Here is an 18,698-nt window from a genome sequence, read left to right as displayed (position 1 = left end):
ACTTTCGTATTAGCTTTTCACGTGGATATTCAATCATCATATTTATTTCATTTGTACTGTCTGAGAAATCTAAATGCCATTGATATTTAGTTGGATTAAATGGCTGACTTATCAAATATCATTATTGATTAAGTTAATTTGATGAAGATGAACAGGAATGATTTGTTTTCGTTGTGGTGAAAGTTTTTGGGTAAGTTTACTTTGGCTTTTAGTTACGAGTTGAGAGTTGATGCAATTTAACGGCCGAATCCACAGCCACCTTTACCACTTGTAGCTTTAACTCCAGCAGCTCCTGCAGCACCAGCGGCTTTCTTGAATCCACCAGCTCCGGCGACTCCGGATTTACCTCCAGCTGCTCCCTTAGTTCCAGCAGCATAACCTTTAGCTCCCTTGTATCTAGCAGTCGACTGTCCTTTTATACTTGTAATCATACATCATCTTAGTCGGGATGATTTAGTTAATCATATTCCACAACTAAGATATTAATAATTAGATTATAATTAAGAGTTAATTACAGTAAACATTAAACAATTAACAATTTAAAGGAAAGAGAAATGAAAGAGAAAAAGAAAGAAGGGAAAATATTGATTACTTTCTTTTTCTTAATAAGAACAATGAGTTGATTAGAAAATTAACTATTGGGTAAATGGTGAATAAGAATTCATTTTGAATAACTATTGTTACCATGATGACATTACATTTATAATCAGAAAAAATGATTCGAATCTTCGAACTCTTCGCCTTCTTCAGCTCGAACCAACGAAACACAAAGAACAAGAGATGAAACGAAAATGAAGAATAACTAAAGAGAGGAAAAGAAATAGAAAATTATTTATATTAATCATAAAAAATGATTCAATTTAAATTTCTAAACACAAAACAAATTATCAATTAACTGACATAATACTTACCAATTGTTTGTTCATTTTTGATTAATTAGATTTGATCACTTTAAAAATTAACAATTGGTAAGTATTATGTCGGTTGTTAGGTAACAGTGTAAAAGGGAAGGGCCATCAAATCGTAGGCACAAAATACTGTTTTAATCATGCCCAAGGCAATTGATACACCAAGAGAGCCAAACACGTTTCGTTAAACATGATATTAATTTGATAACAGGTTGGATAGAATTTCATAAAACTGTTGATTCAGAGGAAATTAATACTAAATTTGAATTTTATTTGACATCAAGACAATACAAGGCTATTCAGCTGTTTAATTAAAGTAATATATTAAGATTACAATAAACTCCCAACTCATTTTTCCAGGCTGAAAAAATATTGAGAATAACGATATTACCTTAAGATGACCTTGAAACGCTTTCTCTTAGAAATGACCTGAATGACCTTGATGAAAATGTAAACAGAGGAATGAAATTTTAAATAGACTTGAGTCTATTACAGAGAGCTCTTTGGCTCATATCAGCTGATTCTGGAGAAAAATCTGAATTTTGAATTCCAGCCATTGCAGGCATACGTTTGCAGAGAGCATCATCAATTAACTTAACTTCTTCATCTAACTTTTGTTGATAAGCTACTCTACGATTCCTTTTCGTTCTAGCTTTTCGATAAATGAAAAATTTGTAGGCACGAAAAATGTCAACAGTGTCGAAATTTCCTTCAATCCTCTCATCCCGAACGAAGTTGAAAAAATCAGCCTGACTCAAAATGTATTCATCCAGTTTCGCGCTATTGATCGGTAAACGATTGAAAATTCCTTCAAATAGCTGCTTTCGCTCTTTCCCAATATATTCAACCATTTTTTCCTGTAAGATCAGAAAAAGTTAATAAGTTGAATAAAAGAAGGAAAGAAAAGGGCGCAAACCTGTTTGATTTGTTTTAACTTGTTGATTGTTTTGGAGCAATTTTTAGTAGAGTTTGGTGAGATTGACATTTCGTCAATTTTACTGGTTAAATCAGTCAAATAAAGGTCATTGTTGTGCTCGAGTTTTATCTTGGTTGAATGGTTTTCGAACTTTTGAGAAAGTACTTCAAGGTGACAAAATTTGATGACTCAAAATTCGATGATTTTCTCAGGTATACACATATACCTACCCTCCCATACGGAGATAGTGGTAAGGTTAGGTTAGTTTGCAGCACAACATTGGTTGGGTTTGCATCACTTTAAGTACTAAAAAAATTTGCTCACTCGCGGTGCCTCCTCAAAGTGTGAAAGTGCTGCCATCTATTGCTACTTATGTGAACTAAAGTGTTTCTAGCATCATCTATTGGCTAAAAATCACAAAAAAATTAGTTGCAGGGATCTTGATCAAAATGACCTTGACAATAATTTTGACCTTGAAAAATATTCTGGTCAAATTTCAAGTTGATCTGAGTAGTCAGTCACTACATATATACAAATAACAGTTTTGACTATTTTTGACCTAGTATAAGTATTGTTGCTAGTAGCGAATCCAGCTAAAAGTTGCGTTATGGAATGTTCATAGTTGAATGTATATGTGAAAAAAATTGCATGACCTTAGCCTCTCCCACTTTCATTATACATCGATTTTCGCGAAGTTAAAACGTCCCATAGACTCCTTAAGGATTTTATGTTTTTAAATGCGTATAACTCCACCCACATAAGTTTCCGTGAAAAAATTTTTTACACGTAGGTAGTACTCAATGAGTACTATTTACAGAAAAAATTTGAAGAAGATCTGGATAGGGGGGTGTAGTAAAGTCTTACCGCGATTAGATTGTCGGATTGAATTGAGTTGGCGGTAATCACCGTCCTCGAGATGAACCAAATCCACGAGATGAAGTCATCATTGGCGGTGATTGTGTGACCGCAGGTTATTTTTATCATCCGACAATGATGGAGATTTGGTTTGTCTCGAGGATGATAATTACCTATTTATATAGAGAATATAATTAAACAACTTACATGTCTCCAATTTTCTGGATTTATTTTCATTTTGTTAAGGTTCAAAAAATACCACTAATATTTGAGTAATCTGTTTACCTTTAATGAATGAGATTCATGCGAGAAAACCAAAACATTTGAGCTTTAATCTTGAGGGACCATTTGCTAATTTAGGCGAGTAAAACTTTTATAAAATTTTCATTATTAACGTTTTAAAATCTTAGATTTAAATGATTGAGTTATGTGAATATTGAAAACAAATGGAAAACATTGAATGGATTGTGTTTGTGAATTTTTTTTATTGATCACAGAAAAACTTTTGAAACTTTTTTTACTTGAGCTTCGACTTATTATGATTGGATCGGTTATCGATTTGGTGTTTGCAAAGATTAAATTGAAATTGATTGGCAAAGTTTTGTTTGATTTGTTTTCATTGTGGTAAAAGTTTTTAGTTAAGTTTACTTTGGCTTTTAGTTATGAGTTGAGAGTTGATAAAATTTACCTACCGAATCCATAACCAGCTCCTCCACCGATTTTTTCAACTCCAGCAGCAGCTCCTGCAGCACCAACGGCTTTCTTGAATCCACCAGCTCCAGCGACTCCGGATTTGCCTCCAGCTGCTCCCTTAGTTCCAGCAGCATAACCTTTAGCACCGCCGACTTTACCTCCCTTGTATCCAGCTGCTCCTGAAGCTCCAGCATAACCTCCTTTGGCGGCTTTACCTCCGACAGCACCTCCAGCAGCACCATAACCAGCGGCTTTACCGAATTTGAATCCTTGGCTCATTCCGAATTTCTTGACAAGACCCACTTTCTTATTGTATCCAGCACCACCGGCTTTAGCGAATCCTCCTTTCTTTCCATACTTTTTACCAAAAGCTCCAGAAGCGAATCCACCCTTGGCAGCAGCTCCCTTCGAACCACCAGCGGCTCCAGCGGCTCCATAAGCAGCACCACCTTTAGCACCCTTGGCTCCAGCAGCATAACCAGCTTTTCCTGCTCCACCAGCTTGATATCCAGCAGCTCCGCCACCAGCAGCACCTTTCTTGAAAGCAGCAAGACCAGCACCTCCACCACCAGCAACCGCTGATTCGGCTCCTTCTAAATCGACTGAGATATCTCGTCTTTCTCTTTCTAAAATAGCCTCTTCTTGTTGACCGTCCAAAGAATCGTCAAACTCTTCTTCTTCAGCTCGAACCAACGAAACACAAAGAACAAGAGAAGAAACGAAAATGAAGAATAACTAAAGAGAGGAAAAGAAATAGAAAAATATTTATATTAATCATAAAAAATGATTCAATTGAAATTTCTAAACACAAAACAAATTATCGATTAACGACACAATACTTACCAATTGTTTGTTCATTTTTGATGAATTAAATTTGATCACTTTAAAAATTAACTCAGAAAAACTTAGTTTATTATTTGACTTTGTTGATTGTTGTTTGAATCTCCAACTCGAATTGTATCGATTCTAATGTTTCTCACTCTTTTTATACCAGAAAAAAACTCCTTCAGTCGAAAGTGAGAAATAACAAGTCGAGGGAAATAAACCCGAACATCAATTTGTCCTTAGTTATTTTTCAAACAAATTACAATAAAACTTCAAGCTAATTAATCGGTCGGTTAGTTTTGGTTATCATAATTCGTTCATGAATAAAACCCATTCACTCTGAGATCTTAATTGATAATATCTGTTTCTATTAGTCTCTAATAGTTAATCTTATTTGTGACAATATGACTGATGACCAAATAGCATAAATGGACGATTTATGAATAAAATTTTCCGATTATTTTGCGAGAATTGACCAGAAATCGAACTGTAGTTGTACTTGATCTCCATAATCCATGGAGATATTAGAATTAAGGAAATAGACAAATAGTAAACTTTTATTCCGTTAAAAAATAACAACTCATGGATATGAATCAAATGATCATGAAATCTTGTGTTTGTGCTGTGAATATTAACTAATTATGATCACCAAAAACTAACGAACCTGTTAATTTGTTTGAAAAATAATAACTAAGGACAAAGTGATGTTCGGGTTTATTTTCCTCGACTTATCATTTCTCACTTTCGAGTGAAGGAGTTTTCTTGGTATAAAATGAGTGAGAAAAATTAGAATTGATACAATTCGAGTTCGAGATTCTAACAACGATCGACAAAGTTTTTCGAAATAAATTTTAAAGTGATCAAATCAAATTCATCAAAAATGAATAAACAATTGGTAAGCATTATTTTCGATAAATTTGTTTGATAACTTTCTCTGATTATGAATGTTGACTTTCTTTCATTTCATTTTTCAGTTATCCTTCATTTTCGTTACATCTCTTGTTCTCTGTGTTTCGTTGGTTCGAGCTGAAGAAGGCGAAGAGTTCGAAGATTCTCTCGATGGTCAAGAAGAAGAGGCTATTTTAGAAAGAGAGAGACGAGATATCTCAGCCGATTTAGAAGGAGCCGAATCAGCGGTTGCTGGTGGTGGAGGTGCAGGTCTTGCCGCTTTCAAGAAAGGTGCTGCTGGTGGTGGAGCTGCTGGATATCAAGCTGGTGGAGCAGGAAAAGCTGGTTATGCTGCTGGAGCCAAGGGTGCTAAAGGTGGTGCTGCTTATGGAGCCGCTGGAGCCGCAGGTGGTTCGAAGGGAGCTGCTGCCAAGGGTGGATTCGCTTCTGGAGCTTTTGGTAAAAAGTATGGAAAGAAAGGAGGATTCGCTAAAGCCGGTGGTGCTGGGTACAATAAGAAAGTGGGTCTTGTCAAGAAATTTGGAATGAGCCAAGGATTCAAATTCGGTAAAGCCGCTGGTTATGGTGCTGCTGGAGGTGCTGTCGGAGGTAAAGCCGCCAAAGGAGGTTATGCTGGAGCTTCAGGAGCAGCTGGATACAAGGGAGGTAAAGTCGGCGGTGCTAAAGGTTATGCTGCTGGAACTAAGGGAGCGGCTGGAGGTAAATCCGGAGTCGCTGGAGCTGGTGGATTCAAGAAAGCCGCTGGTGCTGCAGGAGCTGCTGGAGTTAAAGCTACAAGTGGTAAAGGTGGCTATGGATTTGGTCGATAATCTGTTTCTTTTTTTCGTGAATCGATTTCTGAGTACTAGCAGCTCAAACTGTCGCAATATAAAAGTTTATCAAAATCTTTGTCATTTGTAAATTTTTTCAAAAAAGTTAACTGTTTAATTCCTTTAGCTGTAAAATCATCATCATCAAAAGCGAATCGCTTCCAACCAATAAAATTCTGTTTTCATTTCCAACTGTCTATTGAAAAGTAATCTCACCATTTATAAATTTAAACTCAATAAGTTAACTATATTCATCTGTCAAATATCCTGTGTTAATCCGTTAATCTGTAATATGATTCACAATTGAATCATTCAGAATTGGAGCGCTTGACCCTACGATTTTCAAGGTCATTTAGCGAAGGTAGCGTTCAAAGGTCATTTTAAGGTCGTCGTGTGCAAGAGCAAATCACACCTCAGATTTTATTTTGAAGTGTCTGTGCATTTTTATATATTTATATTTTACTATTGACCAAAAAGTCAATAAACAAAATTATCGCTTTTGGGAAAGTGAAGGTTGTGAATCATTCAGGGCTTTTTTTTATCCACTACGGCTATGAAAAAATAAGAAATAATAATTTTAAGGTCGTCGCACTAAAAATGTACAGACACTTCAAAATAAAATCTGAGGTGTGATTTGCTCTTGCACACGACGACCTTAAAATGACCTTTGAACGCTACCTTCGCTAAATGACCTTGAAAATCGTAGGGTCAAGCGCTCCAATTCTGAATGATTCAATTGTGAATCATATTACAGATTAACGGATTAACACAGGATATTTGACAGATGAATATAGTTAACTTATTGAGTTTAAATTTATAAATGGTAAGATTACTTTTCAATAGACAGTTGGAAATGAAAACAGAATTTTATTGGTTGGAAGCGATTCGCTTTTGATGATGATGATTTTACAGATAAAGGAATTAAACAGTTAACTTTTTTGAATTAATTTACAAATTTACGAAGATTTTGATAAACTTTATATTGCGACAGTTTGAGCTGCTAGGACTCAGAAATTGATTCACGAAAAAAAGAAACAGATTATCGACCAAATCCATAGCCACCTTTACCACTTGTAGCTTTAACTCCAGCAGCTCCTGCAGCACCAGCGACTTTCTTGAATCCACCAGCTCCAGCGACTCCGGATTTACCTCCAGCTGCTCCCTTAGTTCCAGCAGCATAACCTTTAGCACCGCCGACTTTACCTCCCTTGTATCCAGCTGCTCCTGAAGCTCCAGCATAACCTCCTTTGGCGGCTTTACCTCCGACAGCACCTCCAGCAGCACCATAACCAGCGGCTTTACCGAATTTGAATCCTTGGCTCATTCCGAATTTCTTGACAAGACCCACTTTCTTATTGTATCCAGCACCACCGGCTTTAGCGAATCCTCCTTTCTTTCCATACTTTTTACCAAAAGCTCCAGAAGCAAATCCACCCTTGGCAGCAGCTCCCTTGGAACCACCTGCGGCTCCAGCGGCACCATAAGCAGCACCACCTTTAGCACCCTTGGCTCCAGCAGCATAACCAGCTTTTCCTGCTCCACCAGCTTGATATCCAGCAGCTCCACCACCAGCAGCACCTTTCTTGAAAGCGGCAAGACCAGCACCTCCACCGCCAGCAACCGCTGATTCAGCTCCTTCTAAATCGGCTGAGATGTCTCGTCTTTCTCTTTGTTGACCGTCGAAAGAATCTTCGAACTCTTCTTCTTTTTCAGCTCGAACCAACGAAACACAGAGAACAAGAGATGAAACGAAAATGAAGGATAACTGAAAAATGAAATGAAAGAAAGTCAACATTCATAATCAGAGAAAGTTATCAAACAAATTTATCGAAAATAATGCTTACCAATTGTTTATTCATTTTTGATGAATTTGATTTGATCACTTTAAAATTTATTTCGAAAAACTTTGTCGGTCGTTGTTTGAATCTCGAACTCGAATTGTATCAATTCTAATTTTTCTCACTCATTTTATACCAAGAAAACTCCTTCACTCGAAAGTGAGAAATGATAAGTCGAGGAAAATAAACCCGAACATCACTTTGTCCTTAGTTATTATTTTTCAAACAAATTAACAGGTTCGTTAGTTTTTGGTGATCATAATTAGTTAATATTCACAGCACAAACACAAGATTTCATGATCACTTGATTCATATCCATGAGTTGTTATTTTTTAACGGAATGAAAGTTTACTATTTGTCTATTTCCTTAATTCTAATATCTCCATGGATTATGGAGATCAAGTACAACTACAGTTCGATTTCTGGTCAATTCTCGCAAAATAATCGGAAAATTTTATTCCTAAATCGTCTATTTATGCTATTTGGTCATCAGTCATATCGTCACAAATAAGATTAACTATTAGAGACTAATAGAAACAGCTATTATCAATTAAGATCTCAGAGTGAATGGGTTTTATTCATGAACGAGTTATGATAACCAAAACTAACCGACCGATTAATTAGCTTGAAGTTTTATTGTAATTTGTTTGAAAAATAACTAAGGACAAATTGATGTTCGGGTTTATTTCCCTCGACTTTTATTTCTCACTTTCGACTGAAGGAGTTTTTTTCTGGTATAAAAAGAGTGAGAAACATTAGAATCGATACAATTCGAGTTCGAGATTCAAACAACAATCAACAAAGTCAAATAATAAACTAAGTTTTTCTGAGTTAATTTTTAAAGTGATCAAATTTAATTCATCAAAAATGAACAAACAATTGGTAAGTATTGTGTCGGTTAATTGATAAATTGTTTTGTGTTTAGAAATTTCAATTGGATCATTTTTTATGATTAATATAAATATTTTTCTATTTCTTTTCCTCTCTTTAGTTATTCTTCATTTTCGTTTCTTCTCTTGTTCTTTGTGTTTCGTTGGTTCGAGCTGAAGAAGGCGAAGAGTTTGAAGATTCGTTCGACGGTCAACAAGAAGAGGCTATTTTAGAAAGAGAAAGAAGAGATATCTCAGTCGATTTAGAAGGAGCCGAATCAGCGGTTGCTGGTGGTGGAGGTGCTGGTCTTGCTGCTTTCAAGAAAGGTGCTGCTGGTGGCGGAGCTGCTGGATATCAAGCTGGTGGAGCAGGAAAAGCTGGTTATGCTGCTGGAGCCAAGGGTGCTAAAGGTGGTGCTGCTTATGGTGCCGCTGGAGCCGCAGGTGGTTCCAAGGGAGCTGCTGCCAAGGGTGGATTTGCTTCTGGAGCTTTTGGTAAAAAGTATGGAAAGAAAGGAGGATTCGCTAAAGCCGGTGGTGCTGGATACAACAAGAAAGTGGGTCTTGTCAAGAAATTCGGAATGAGCCAAGGATTCAAATTCGGTAAAGCTGGTTATGGTGCTGCTGAGGTGCTGTCGGAGGAAGCCGCCAAAGGAGGTTATGCTGGAGCTTCAGGAGCAGCTGGATACAAGGGAGGTAAAGTCGGCGGTGCTAAAGGTTATGCTGCTGGAACTAAGGGAGCAGCTGGAGGTAAATCCGGAGTCGCTGGAGCTGGTGGATTCAAGAAAGCCGCTGGTGCTGCAGGAGCTGCTGCTGGAGTTGAAAAAATCGGTGGAGGAGCTGGTTATGGATTCGGTAGATAAATTTTATCAACTCTCAACTCATAACTAAAAGCCAAAGTAAACTTACCCAAAAACTTTTACCACAATGAAAACAAATCAAACAAAACTTTGCCAATCAATTTCAATTTAATCTTTTCAAACACCAAATCGATAACCTATCCAATCATAATAAGTCGAAGCTCAAGTAAAAAAAGTTTCAAAAGTTTTTCTGTGATCAATAAAAAAAATTCACAAACACAATCCATTCAATGTTTTCCATTTGTTTTCAATTTTTACAGTTGTTTAACTCTCGAAAGTTCAAATTCATTCACAATTAAACATAAAATCAATGTAATCACAACTAAAAACTCTCATTAAAACGAGAACAAAAATCATAAGGGTGTTATCACCATTCACATTTTTAAGCAAACATTTAAGAAAAATCTGAAGCGCTACAAAGATACCAAAACCATCATTCGACCGCTTCCTGAATTCTTCACCAACATAAAATAGAATCAATGTTGTAGGTGTCAAGGTCGAAAGTTATTATTTTACTCTCGCTTCTCTTTGTTTAGACTTTTGCTTTCTTTCCATATCCTTCAACTATTAGTTCCGTTATATTTAAACTAATGGACCGCGATTAGTCTGAAGTGTCGAAAATGATCTGAAGCTTATTTCTGAGACTTTATTAGTATGGTCTATCAGTATGGATCGAGTACTTTTCTCATTTGATCAACAGTTTTACAAGAATGAGAGTGGCCTTTGATCTTCGATGGCTAATATCTGTTATATAGCTTGTAATACCTATCTCTAATAGCTTTGGTTGATTGACGAAACCTACTGATCAGATCAGAAAAAGATTACATATTTAGATTTTAAATTTTTGACCCTAAAATACACAAAATCTCAAATCTTACAATGTAACTAAAAAGTCTAATTATTTCTTAATTTACTTCTTCTGTTTGTTTAGATTGAATCATTTGATTATTTGAAAGTTTCATCTCAACTCATCATGACATCGACATCAAGAGGAGCCCATGAAACGGACAAACTAAAAGCTAATTAGGAAGAGTAATTGGAAAGGCTAATCACTCAATTGTCTGATCTGGAGGAATGTCGGTAAGTTTAATTTCTAACAATTAGTTGATAATTTTAATTGATTGGAGGTTTTTCTCAATGTTCACAGGGAAGAACTCGATGATGAGGAATACGAAGAGACCCGAAGTCAAACACTGGAACAATTAAAAGAATTCAATGATTACCTCAACGATATTGTCTCTGGAAACATCACCTTAGTTGACCAACTGGGAGCATATCAATTGGTATTGCTACTCAAATCAATTTAACCCTTTGATTGGTCAACTAATTTTTTCTGTTACACTTATTTCTCCTCAGGCTATTCAAGCAGCAATCAGTAGTGCTTTTAAAACACCCGAAGTCATCAGAATGTTTGCTCGTAAGCAACCCGATCAATTGAGAATCAAATTATCAGAGGTGAAGAGTTAATTTGTTCAATGTTTATAATCTAATTTAAATATCTTCTACTCTTTTCCCAACAATTTAGCTTGAAAGGCAATTCGAAACTGGTAAATTACCTCGAAATGATTTCGATGAAAAAAGATGTGAAATTTTGTTGGCGTTAAGAAAATTGGGCGAAAACCTTGCAACAGATCAAATGTAAATAATAGAAAGACATTCGTCAATCGCAATGAAAGATTTTCAAAAAGTCGATAACACTGGAACAATTAAAAGAATTCAATTGCAAGTTGAATTTAGCCACGAATCTTAAATGATATTTCAAACTATGTTTGAGAGTTCGACCTGAATTTCTTACGTTATCCCTTCAAAGTCGCTATGTGTTCAGATCACAAAGAGTGTATTAATATACTCACTAGATTCCTGAACTAACACTTGTCAGCGAATAGAACCATTTGATTGAATTAGTTTGTGAATTGTTTTGGTTTGTTTAAATTTGTATAATAACAACGATCGATGCCTGAAAAGAGCATGATGAATATTGAGTACTGAGGGAGGTTACAAGTAAATTGATCATGAAAATAGTTGCAGTAAAGACAGAGACATTTGATTAAATTCCAGTTGTGAATATGACAGCTGATGATTACAAAGGCATTTAGTTTTGGACAAAAAGATTTCGTTTTTAAGTAATCAAGTGAATAAATTATTTAGAAAATAGATACTTAAACAATTAACGTAGTGAAAATTTTCACACTAATAAGATCATAAAAAGATAGTGAAAAGATTTATCTACCGAATCCATAACCCACTCCTCCACCGATTCCTTTAACTCCAGCCGCTCCTGCAACACCAGCGGCTTTCTTAAATCCACTGGCTCCTCCAGCTCCAGCCTTGGCTCCAGTAGAGCTTGCAATTCCAGCGGCGAAGCCTTTACCACCACCAACTTTTCCTCCCTTGTACCCAGCTGCTCCTGAAGCGCCTGTGTAACCTCCTCTGGCAGCTTTGCCTCCGACAGCACCTCCAGCAGCACCATAACCAGCGGCTTTACCGAATTTGAATCCTTGGCTCATTCCGAATTTCTTAACAAGCCCATATTTCTTATTGTATCCAGCACCACCGGCTTTAGCGAATCCTCCTTTCTTTCCATACTTTTTACCAAAAGCTCCAGAAGCGAATCCACCCTTGGCAGCAGCTCCCTTCGAACCACCCGCGGCTCCAGCGGCTCCATAAGCAGCACCACCTTTAGCACCCTTGGCTCCAGCAGCATAACCAGCTTTTCCTGCTCCACCAGCTTGATATCCAGCAGCTCCGCCACCAGCAGCACCTTTCTTGAAAGCGGCAAGACCAGCACCTCCACCACCAGCAACCGCTGATTCGGCTCCTTCTAAATCGGCTGAGATATCTCGTCTTTCTCTTTCTAAAATAGCCTCTTCTTGTTGACCGTCGAAAGAATCTTCAAACTCTTCTTCTTCTTCAGCCCGAACCAACGAAACACAGAGAACAAGAGAAGAAACGAAAATGAAGAATAACTAGAAAGACACAAAAAAGAAAAATATCCGTGATTAGAAAAAATAACCCAATTCAAATTTCTAAACACAAAAATTATCAATAAGCTTACCACTTGTTTGTTCATTTTGATGAATTTGATTTGGTCGATTGAAATCTAAACACAAAACCACTTTTTAGTTTGAAACAAAAGAACTTAGTTGATTGTTTTTAATTTGATGTTTGTTGTTTGAATCTCGAACTCAATTTGTATCTATTTCAATTTTTCTCTCTCTTTTTATACCAAGAAAACTCCTTCAGTCGAAAGTGAAAAAGGACAAATCGAGGGAAACGAACCCAATCATACATTTTATCCTTGGTTAATAGTATTTTCACTGATTATTGTCTGATTGCATTAAACGGATAACGAAAATCAGTGAATTTCGATGACTTGATATTCATTTTTGTACTAATTAAATGCGTGATTAGGTTTGCGGCGATCGCAACATTGAGATATGAACTCTTATTGAGCTCTGGGATTTCCTTGGTGATAATAAATCACTAAGATTCATCCTTCAGTCTCCAGTTTATGACTGTACTTCCAAAAACCGATAGGTCGGACTTTGGACGAAGAGTTCGTTGACAATATAAATACAGAAACGAAAAAGTTTCAAATCAGAGTGATTACAAGCTTCAAACAATAAACAACAATCAACGTTCTTTGTGTTTTTCCTTCCTAAAAATTTCCAAGCAATCAAACTAAACAAAATGAACAAACAAGTGGTAAGCTTATTGATAATTTTTGTGTTTAGAAATTTGAATTGGGTTATTTTTTCTAATCACGGATATTTTTCTTTTTTGTGTCTTTCTAGTTATTCTTCATTTTCATTTCATCTCTTGTTCTCTGTGTTTCGTTGGTTCGAGCTGAAGAAGAAGAAGAGTTTGAAGATTCGTTCGATGGTCAAGAAGAAGAATCGATTTTAGAAAGAGAAAGACGAGATATCTCAGTCGATTTAGAAGGAGCTGAATCAGCGGTTGCTGGTGGTGGAGGTGCTGGTCTTGCTGCTTTCAAGAAAGGTGCTGCTGGTGGTGGAGCTGCTGGATATCAAGCTGGTGGAGCTGGAAAAGCTGGTTATGCTGCTGGAGCCAAGGGTGCTAAAGGTGGTGCTGCTTATGGAGCCACTGGAGCCGCAGGTGGTTCCAAGGGAGCTGCTGCCAAGGGTGGATTCGCTTCTGGAGCTTTTGGTAAAAAGTATGGAAAGAAAGGAGGATTCGCTAAAGCCGGTGGTGCTGGATACAACAAGAAATACGGGCTTGTTAAGAAATTTGGAATGAGCCAAGGATTCAAATTCGGTAAAGCCGCTGGTTATGGTGCTGCTGGAGGTGCTGTCGGAGGCAAAGCTGCAAAAGGAGGCTATGCTGGAGCAGCAGGAGCAGCTGGGTACAAGGGAGGAAAAGTCGGTGGTGGTAAAGGCTTCGCCGCTGGAACTTCAGGCTCTGCTGGAGCCAAGGCTGGAGCAGGAGGAGCCAGTGGATTCAAGAAAGCCGCTGGTGCTGCAGGAGCTGCTGGGGTTAAAGTTACAAGTGGTAAAGGTGGCTATGGATTTGGTCGATAATCTGTTTCTTTTTTTCGTGAATCGATTTCTGAGTCTTAGCAGCTCAAACTGTCGCAATATAAAAGTTTATCAAAATCTTCGTCATTTGTAAATTAATTCAAAAAAGTTAATTGTTTAATTTCTTTAGCTGTAAAATCATCATCACCAAAAGCGAATCGCTTCCAACCAATAAAATTCTGTTTTCATTTCCAACTGTCTATTGAAAAGTAATCTCACCATTTATTAATTTAAACTAAATAAGTTAACCATATTCATCAATCAAATATCCTGTGTTAATCCGTTAATCTGTAATATGATTCACTATTGAATCATTCTCATATATTGGATCTACCAGTTGATTGATTCCACCAAAACTATCAAAGATAAAAATGTAAAATTCATAAAATTTCAGCATAAAAAACTTGTGATATGTTGAAAGTGAAGCAAATTTAAAGTTAATCTTGCACTAATTCAAATCACTCTCGAAATTACTGGAATTATGAAAATGAGGAACGTTAAATGTCCAGTCAACAATTAAATCTAAATGAAAGTTTCAATAAGGTATGTACGGTAAAGTTTGGGAATAAAATTTTCAAACTATTATGGTGAATTTAATTTTCGATTAAATTTCTTGAAATTATATGAAATTATTAATCAACTTTTGAGCTTCAATTGTGTATCTTTTCACGAATATTGCATCAAATCAAAGCATCGAAAATTCGATTTTTCGAATGTATGTCGAAAATAAATTGTCATATTTTTCAGAGGTAGCTCTGGACAAATGTTCTAAACTTTAATCGAAGATTACTTATGGTCAAAATCGGTCAATTAATGGAATACTGAGTGTTATTTCCATATTCAGAATTAATTACAAAAAAATTTCATGTATTTGACCGAAACTAAGGAAGAATTTTCAAATATTTCGTCATTTTCAACCAAATGACGCAATATAGGAACCTAAAATTTCTGGAAAAATTCTCAATATCTCAGCAAAATCTTATTCCTCATCGAATGAGATCGAAAAAATTTCGAAAATAACTCAAATCGCTAAAAAGTTAGTCCACACTATTCCCAAACTTTACCGTTCATACCTTATTCACTTGTTCTGATTAACATAAAACTTATTTTATAATATTAATAACTTAATTATTAATATCTAAGGAGAATAGTCACCTAATTCATTAGAAAACTTCAAGAAATCAAGATTCACAATCTCATCTTCACCAAGAATAACATCGATTGACTTCATTTTGTTTATTTCTTTGACAGCAACATCATTCGTCTTACAATTTAGTCTATTAGCTCAGTTTTCAGGTGCTGAGAACTGATCTTCATTTTTTATTGAAATGAATCAGTCAACATAATGAGAAGTTTTCAGTTGATTTCTCCACCCAAAGATGTCAGTCTTTGCTTGTTGTTTACGAATTTTGTTTCCTACATTTTAACTTGATTACAATTCGTTACATAATGAAAGATTCAAACTCTATTGATTAGAACGAATAAAATTAACTAATTGTGTTTAAATGTTTCAAAATATTGGTAGAAATCAAGGATACTTTCGGATAATAATAAAACAAATTGGGAGAATGAACTAAAATTAACTAATTAACTAGTTAATCCTCTTCTAAATGGTAACACTTTAAGAATGAAGGAAAGAAAATTTTAGCAATTAAGTTTGTAATTAACATCAAATTGGCATTAAAATTTTCATCTTAAAGGTTTAAATTATTTAAATCGATCCAATCCGGATGAAATTAATTGAAAGAATCACAATTAATTAGCTAATTAGCTATTCGATGCCAAATTTGATTAAAAGCAGTGTCTTTAACCCTAATGTTAAACTTAATTATCAGAAATGATAGCAACAAATGTAACAATCAAGCAATTTACTTTCATCAATAAAAATCAACAAGTTTCACTTTGGGAGTGAAAGATTGATCAGTTCGAGGAATCAATCAAAAAATGAAAGTTAATTGTCAATTTAAAATCATAATAATCAGCAAGTTTATTACAACTTAATCAAAATCATCAATGTTGATCAATGAACTCATCAAAAAAGTAAACTTTAACAATTATATTAACACTGATTGTAAACAACCAACGGTCAGTATAATGAAGATATTACAACAATTATAATAATTTAATCATCATCAGTCTGAACAATATACAAAGTAAATTGTTTAACGAAAACAAAAAGTAACAAGTTAACAATTTAAATCATGATCAAGATGAAATAATAACAATCAAGCCAGAAAAAAGTGAAAGAAACTAATACATTTTGATCAATGTTGTGTTCAAGATCAATTTTAACAAGTTGAAACAATCAACTAGCAAACAAATATCATGATAAAAGTTAACACAAAACATTTTGTTTCATATTCATAATTCATGATGATTAAGATAAACAATCAACAATCAAGTATGTGTGTGTATATATTGATTTAGAGTTGAAAGGCAACAATTTAGTGCTTTCAATTGAGTTCAGCTTTTCACAAACATGATGATTAATATTTAATTCATCAACAAGAAACAGAAACAATCAACCAATCAGTTTAGACACATGAGTTTGCAAGTTTCAGTTTCTTGCTTTTCTCCATTCAAGTTGTTATTTTTTTATTTATCAATGAATTAATGTTATCAATTTAATTGTAGAAAAATTTGATTGATTAAAATTAACGTAAAAAAGTTTCTTTGTAAAGAAGAAGTTTAAAAACTTTCCCTTCATCTTTCAATCACCCAAACAATCAGTTGATTTAATTGTTATCGTTACAGACGAAGGAATAATATTTATTACATCAATAATGACCTTTCCCTGAATTTCATGATAGTTATCATCATATTATCTCTTGTCTCGATCATATTAATATTATGTCTGAAAACTTTTTTCCCCTTCCTTTAGTCTTGAAAGTTTCATTCAGAAAGGTGCAAACACTTATACATACACACACACACACACACATACATACATACACGTAATATACACACCATAGACACATAGGATAAATAGGGAGGGGAAAAGGTAGATCCGGGGGAGGTGGTGGTGGATTTAGTGAGTGGAGTGGGAAAACACCTTCACCTGACAAGAAGAAAAGTACAGAGATACATTTTGATTTACCCAACAGACTATTAACTTAATTTCATTCATTTTTATTACACAGAAAACAAGATATTCATTGAAAAAAATACTATTTCAAGTTTTCAATTCTTAAATTTAAACGTAATCAAAAATAGTGTCAATGACGACAGTTTATTTTTAAGTGCGTGTGTGTGAATTTGTAAACAATTAACATATTATCATGTTAATACCTATAAACTAATGTACTAATAGTACTTGAAATTGATTGTGCTCATCAGTAATCATCGGTGTTTAAATTGTGGTGAAACTTTTTCTTCCTTTCTTTTCATGTTTTAAAGCTATTTCCTTGATAATTATTATCACCATGATAATGATCATCATGATTAACATGAACAGTGAATTTAATAGGAAACAAATAGATAAATCTTTCAAAGAATCAATCAAATTAACACATTTTAGATTAGGGAATGAAAGATAAATTTGGGTGAACTTTTTCTCGAGAGGAGAGAAGGTTTTCTCTCTCTCTCTCTCTCTCTCTCTCTCTGGAAAAGTTCTGAGGGAGACAAAATGTTGAACGTGTTCAGGGTGATGATAATCATCTTCATCATGTAATAAAAATTTTCAACAAGGAAACAAACATTTCACTCATTGAAAATATACACTTTTTTTCTTGGCAAAAGTAAAGTTTAGTCTGAGTTCCAAATTTTTCTTACATGGGGTTTCATTCAGATGATTCAGAACATTTCATATCTAAACAATTCAGATACAATTAAAACAACCTGTCTGGTTATTAGTCCTAGTGTACTAAATGATGAGGATCATGTTGGTGGTGGTGGTGATGGTTGTTAATGATGATATATAGATGCTCATATTGGCGGTAGTTGTTGATGATCATGATGATGATCAAGTTTACATGATAAAACATGTATATACAAAAATTGCCAAAGTTATTCAGAGGAAGAGAGAGAGAGAGAGAGAGAGAGAAAAGGTGATTGATGATCTTTCTAGGGAAGATATTAATTCCTCATCATCATCTTCCTCATGATTACAATTATGTTGATTAAAACAGCAACAGAACAATTTAATTAATTAAAATACAAAAAAATCCTAGAAACTCATTGGTTATATTACCATGGACACCAGAATCATTTCACCGTAACCATTTTCAATTCAATAGATATTATCATTTGATTATTATATGAAAAAAAAAGTAAATTGTAATCACAATCATTACAACTACAATTATAATCATGTAAATTATGGTGATAATTAGAGCCAACAATTTATAAATATATATTGTTCCTTACCTATGATCATGTTCATTGGTGTGTATGTGTACATTTAGTTAGGTAAAAATTTAGATTGAGATAATTAGTGAATCGTGAGTTTCATCATTAACTTAATCATTATCATCATCATGGTCCAGGCTTAGTGGATTATAATTATAACAGAAATATAAGCAAAAAAAAAACAATTAGTCAATTTAACCTCAAGATTATCATCTTAATCTTAATCAAGTTCATATTATTAAATTAATTGTTATTAAACTTGTGTATTGAAACTTTTTGGTTGATCATTTGTAAATCGGTAATCGTTTATGTGTCTTTTTTTTTGTTACTGTAA

The 18,698-nt window shown here is 34.8% G+C and overlaps 8 protein-coding genes across 8 annotated transcripts; 4 read left to right on the top strand and 4 right to left on the bottom strand.

Moving 5' to 3' along the window:
* Nucleotides 1-919: 919 nt before the first annotated feature.
* On the bottom strand, nucleotides 920-3,004 carry LOC128391697 (uncharacterized). The gene is made up of 3 exons (XM_053351638.1): nucleotides 2,887-3,004; nucleotides 1,825-1,953; nucleotides 920-1,765 (listed from the first exon to the last, which is right to left on the bottom strand). Exons 1-3 carry the CDS (start codon nucleotides 2,914-2,916, stop codon nucleotides 1,379-1,381), a joined length of 546 nt encoding a protein of 181 aa, XP_053207613.1. The 5' UTR covers nucleotides 2,917-3,004; the 3' UTR covers nucleotides 920-1,378.
* A 124-nt stretch (nucleotides 3,005-3,128) lies between these two features.
* On the bottom strand, nucleotides 3,129-4,353 carry LOC128391682 (uncharacterized). Its single transcript, XM_053351626.1, has 2 exons — nucleotides 4,216-4,353; nucleotides 3,129-4,107 (listed from the first exon to the last, which is right to left on the bottom strand). Exons 1-2 carry the CDS (start codon nucleotides 4,228-4,230, stop codon nucleotides 3,364-3,366), a joined length of 759 nt encoding a protein of 252 aa, XP_053207601.1. The 5' UTR covers nucleotides 4,231-4,353; the 3' UTR covers nucleotides 3,129-3,363.
* A 583-nt stretch (nucleotides 4,354-4,936) lies between these two features.
* On the top strand, nucleotides 4,937-6,147 carry LOC128391683 (WAG22 antigen-like). Its single transcript, XM_053351627.1, has 2 exons — nucleotides 4,937-5,092; nucleotides 5,172-6,147. Exons 1-2 carry the CDS (start codon nucleotides 5,078-5,080, stop codon nucleotides 5,913-5,915), a joined length of 759 nt encoding a protein of 252 aa, XP_053207602.1. The 5' UTR covers nucleotides 4,937-5,077; the 3' UTR covers nucleotides 5,916-6,147.
* A 609-nt stretch (nucleotides 6,148-6,756) lies between these two features.
* Nucleotides 6,757-7,916, bottom strand: LOC128391689 (uncharacterized). Its single transcript, XM_053351633.1, has 2 exons — nucleotides 7,760-7,916; nucleotides 6,757-7,680 (listed from the first exon to the last, which is right to left on the bottom strand). The coding sequence occupies exons 1-2, from the start codon at nucleotides 7,772-7,774 to the stop codon at nucleotides 6,955-6,957; spliced, it is 741 nt and encodes a 246-aa protein (XP_053207608.1). The 5' UTR covers nucleotides 7,775-7,916; the 3' UTR covers nucleotides 6,757-6,954.
* A 567-nt stretch (nucleotides 7,917-8,483) lies between these two features.
* LOC128391686 (uncharacterized) lies at nucleotides 8,484-9,704 on the top strand. Its single transcript, XM_053351630.1, has 2 exons — nucleotides 8,484-8,635; nucleotides 8,745-9,704. Exons 1-2 carry the CDS (start codon nucleotides 8,621-8,623, stop codon nucleotides 9,483-9,485), a joined length of 756 nt encoding a protein of 251 aa, XP_053207605.1. The 5' UTR covers nucleotides 8,484-8,620; the 3' UTR covers nucleotides 9,486-9,704.
* A 736-nt stretch (nucleotides 9,705-10,440) lies between these two features.
* On the top strand, nucleotides 10,441-11,173 carry LOC128391698 (protein LZIC-like). Its single transcript, XM_053351639.1, is given in 4 exon segments — nucleotides 10,441-10,562; nucleotides 10,630-10,765; nucleotides 10,839-10,937; nucleotides 11,008-11,173. Coding segments are annotated over 4 exon segments (459 nt in total). The 5' UTR covers nucleotides 10,441-10,455; the 3' UTR covers nucleotides 11,125-11,173.
* Nucleotides 11,174-11,383: 210 nt separating this feature from the next.
* Nucleotides 11,384-12,658, bottom strand: LOC128391684 (uncharacterized). The gene is made up of 2 exons (XM_053351628.1): nucleotides 12,538-12,658; nucleotides 11,384-12,448 (listed from the first exon to the last, which is right to left on the bottom strand). Exons 1-2 carry the CDS (start codon nucleotides 12,550-12,552, stop codon nucleotides 11,705-11,707), a joined length of 759 nt encoding a protein of 252 aa, XP_053207603.1. The 5' UTR covers nucleotides 12,553-12,658; the 3' UTR covers nucleotides 11,384-11,704.
* A 415-nt stretch (nucleotides 12,659-13,073) lies between these two features.
* On the top strand, nucleotides 13,074-14,212 carry LOC128391685 (uncharacterized). The gene is made up of 2 exons (XM_053351629.1): nucleotides 13,074-13,187; nucleotides 13,277-14,212. The coding sequence occupies exons 1-2, from the start codon at nucleotides 13,173-13,175 to the stop codon at nucleotides 14,018-14,020; spliced, it is 759 nt and encodes a 252-aa protein (XP_053207604.1). The 5' UTR covers nucleotides 13,074-13,172; the 3' UTR covers nucleotides 14,021-14,212.
* Nucleotides 14,213-18,698: the final 4,486 nt, after the last annotated feature.

This window comes from Panonychus citri, unplaced genomic scaffold (assembly GCF_014898815.1).
Source record: "Panonychus citri isolate SS breed McGregor unplaced genomic scaffold, ASM1489881v1 Contig00135, whole genome shotgun sequence".
NCBI lineage: Eukaryota > Metazoa > Arthropoda > Arachnida > Trombidiformes > Tetranychidae > Panonychus > Panonychus citri.
The sequence above is the reverse complement of the archived record's forward strand: the minus strand, read 5'-3'. Positions and strand labels throughout refer to the sequence as shown.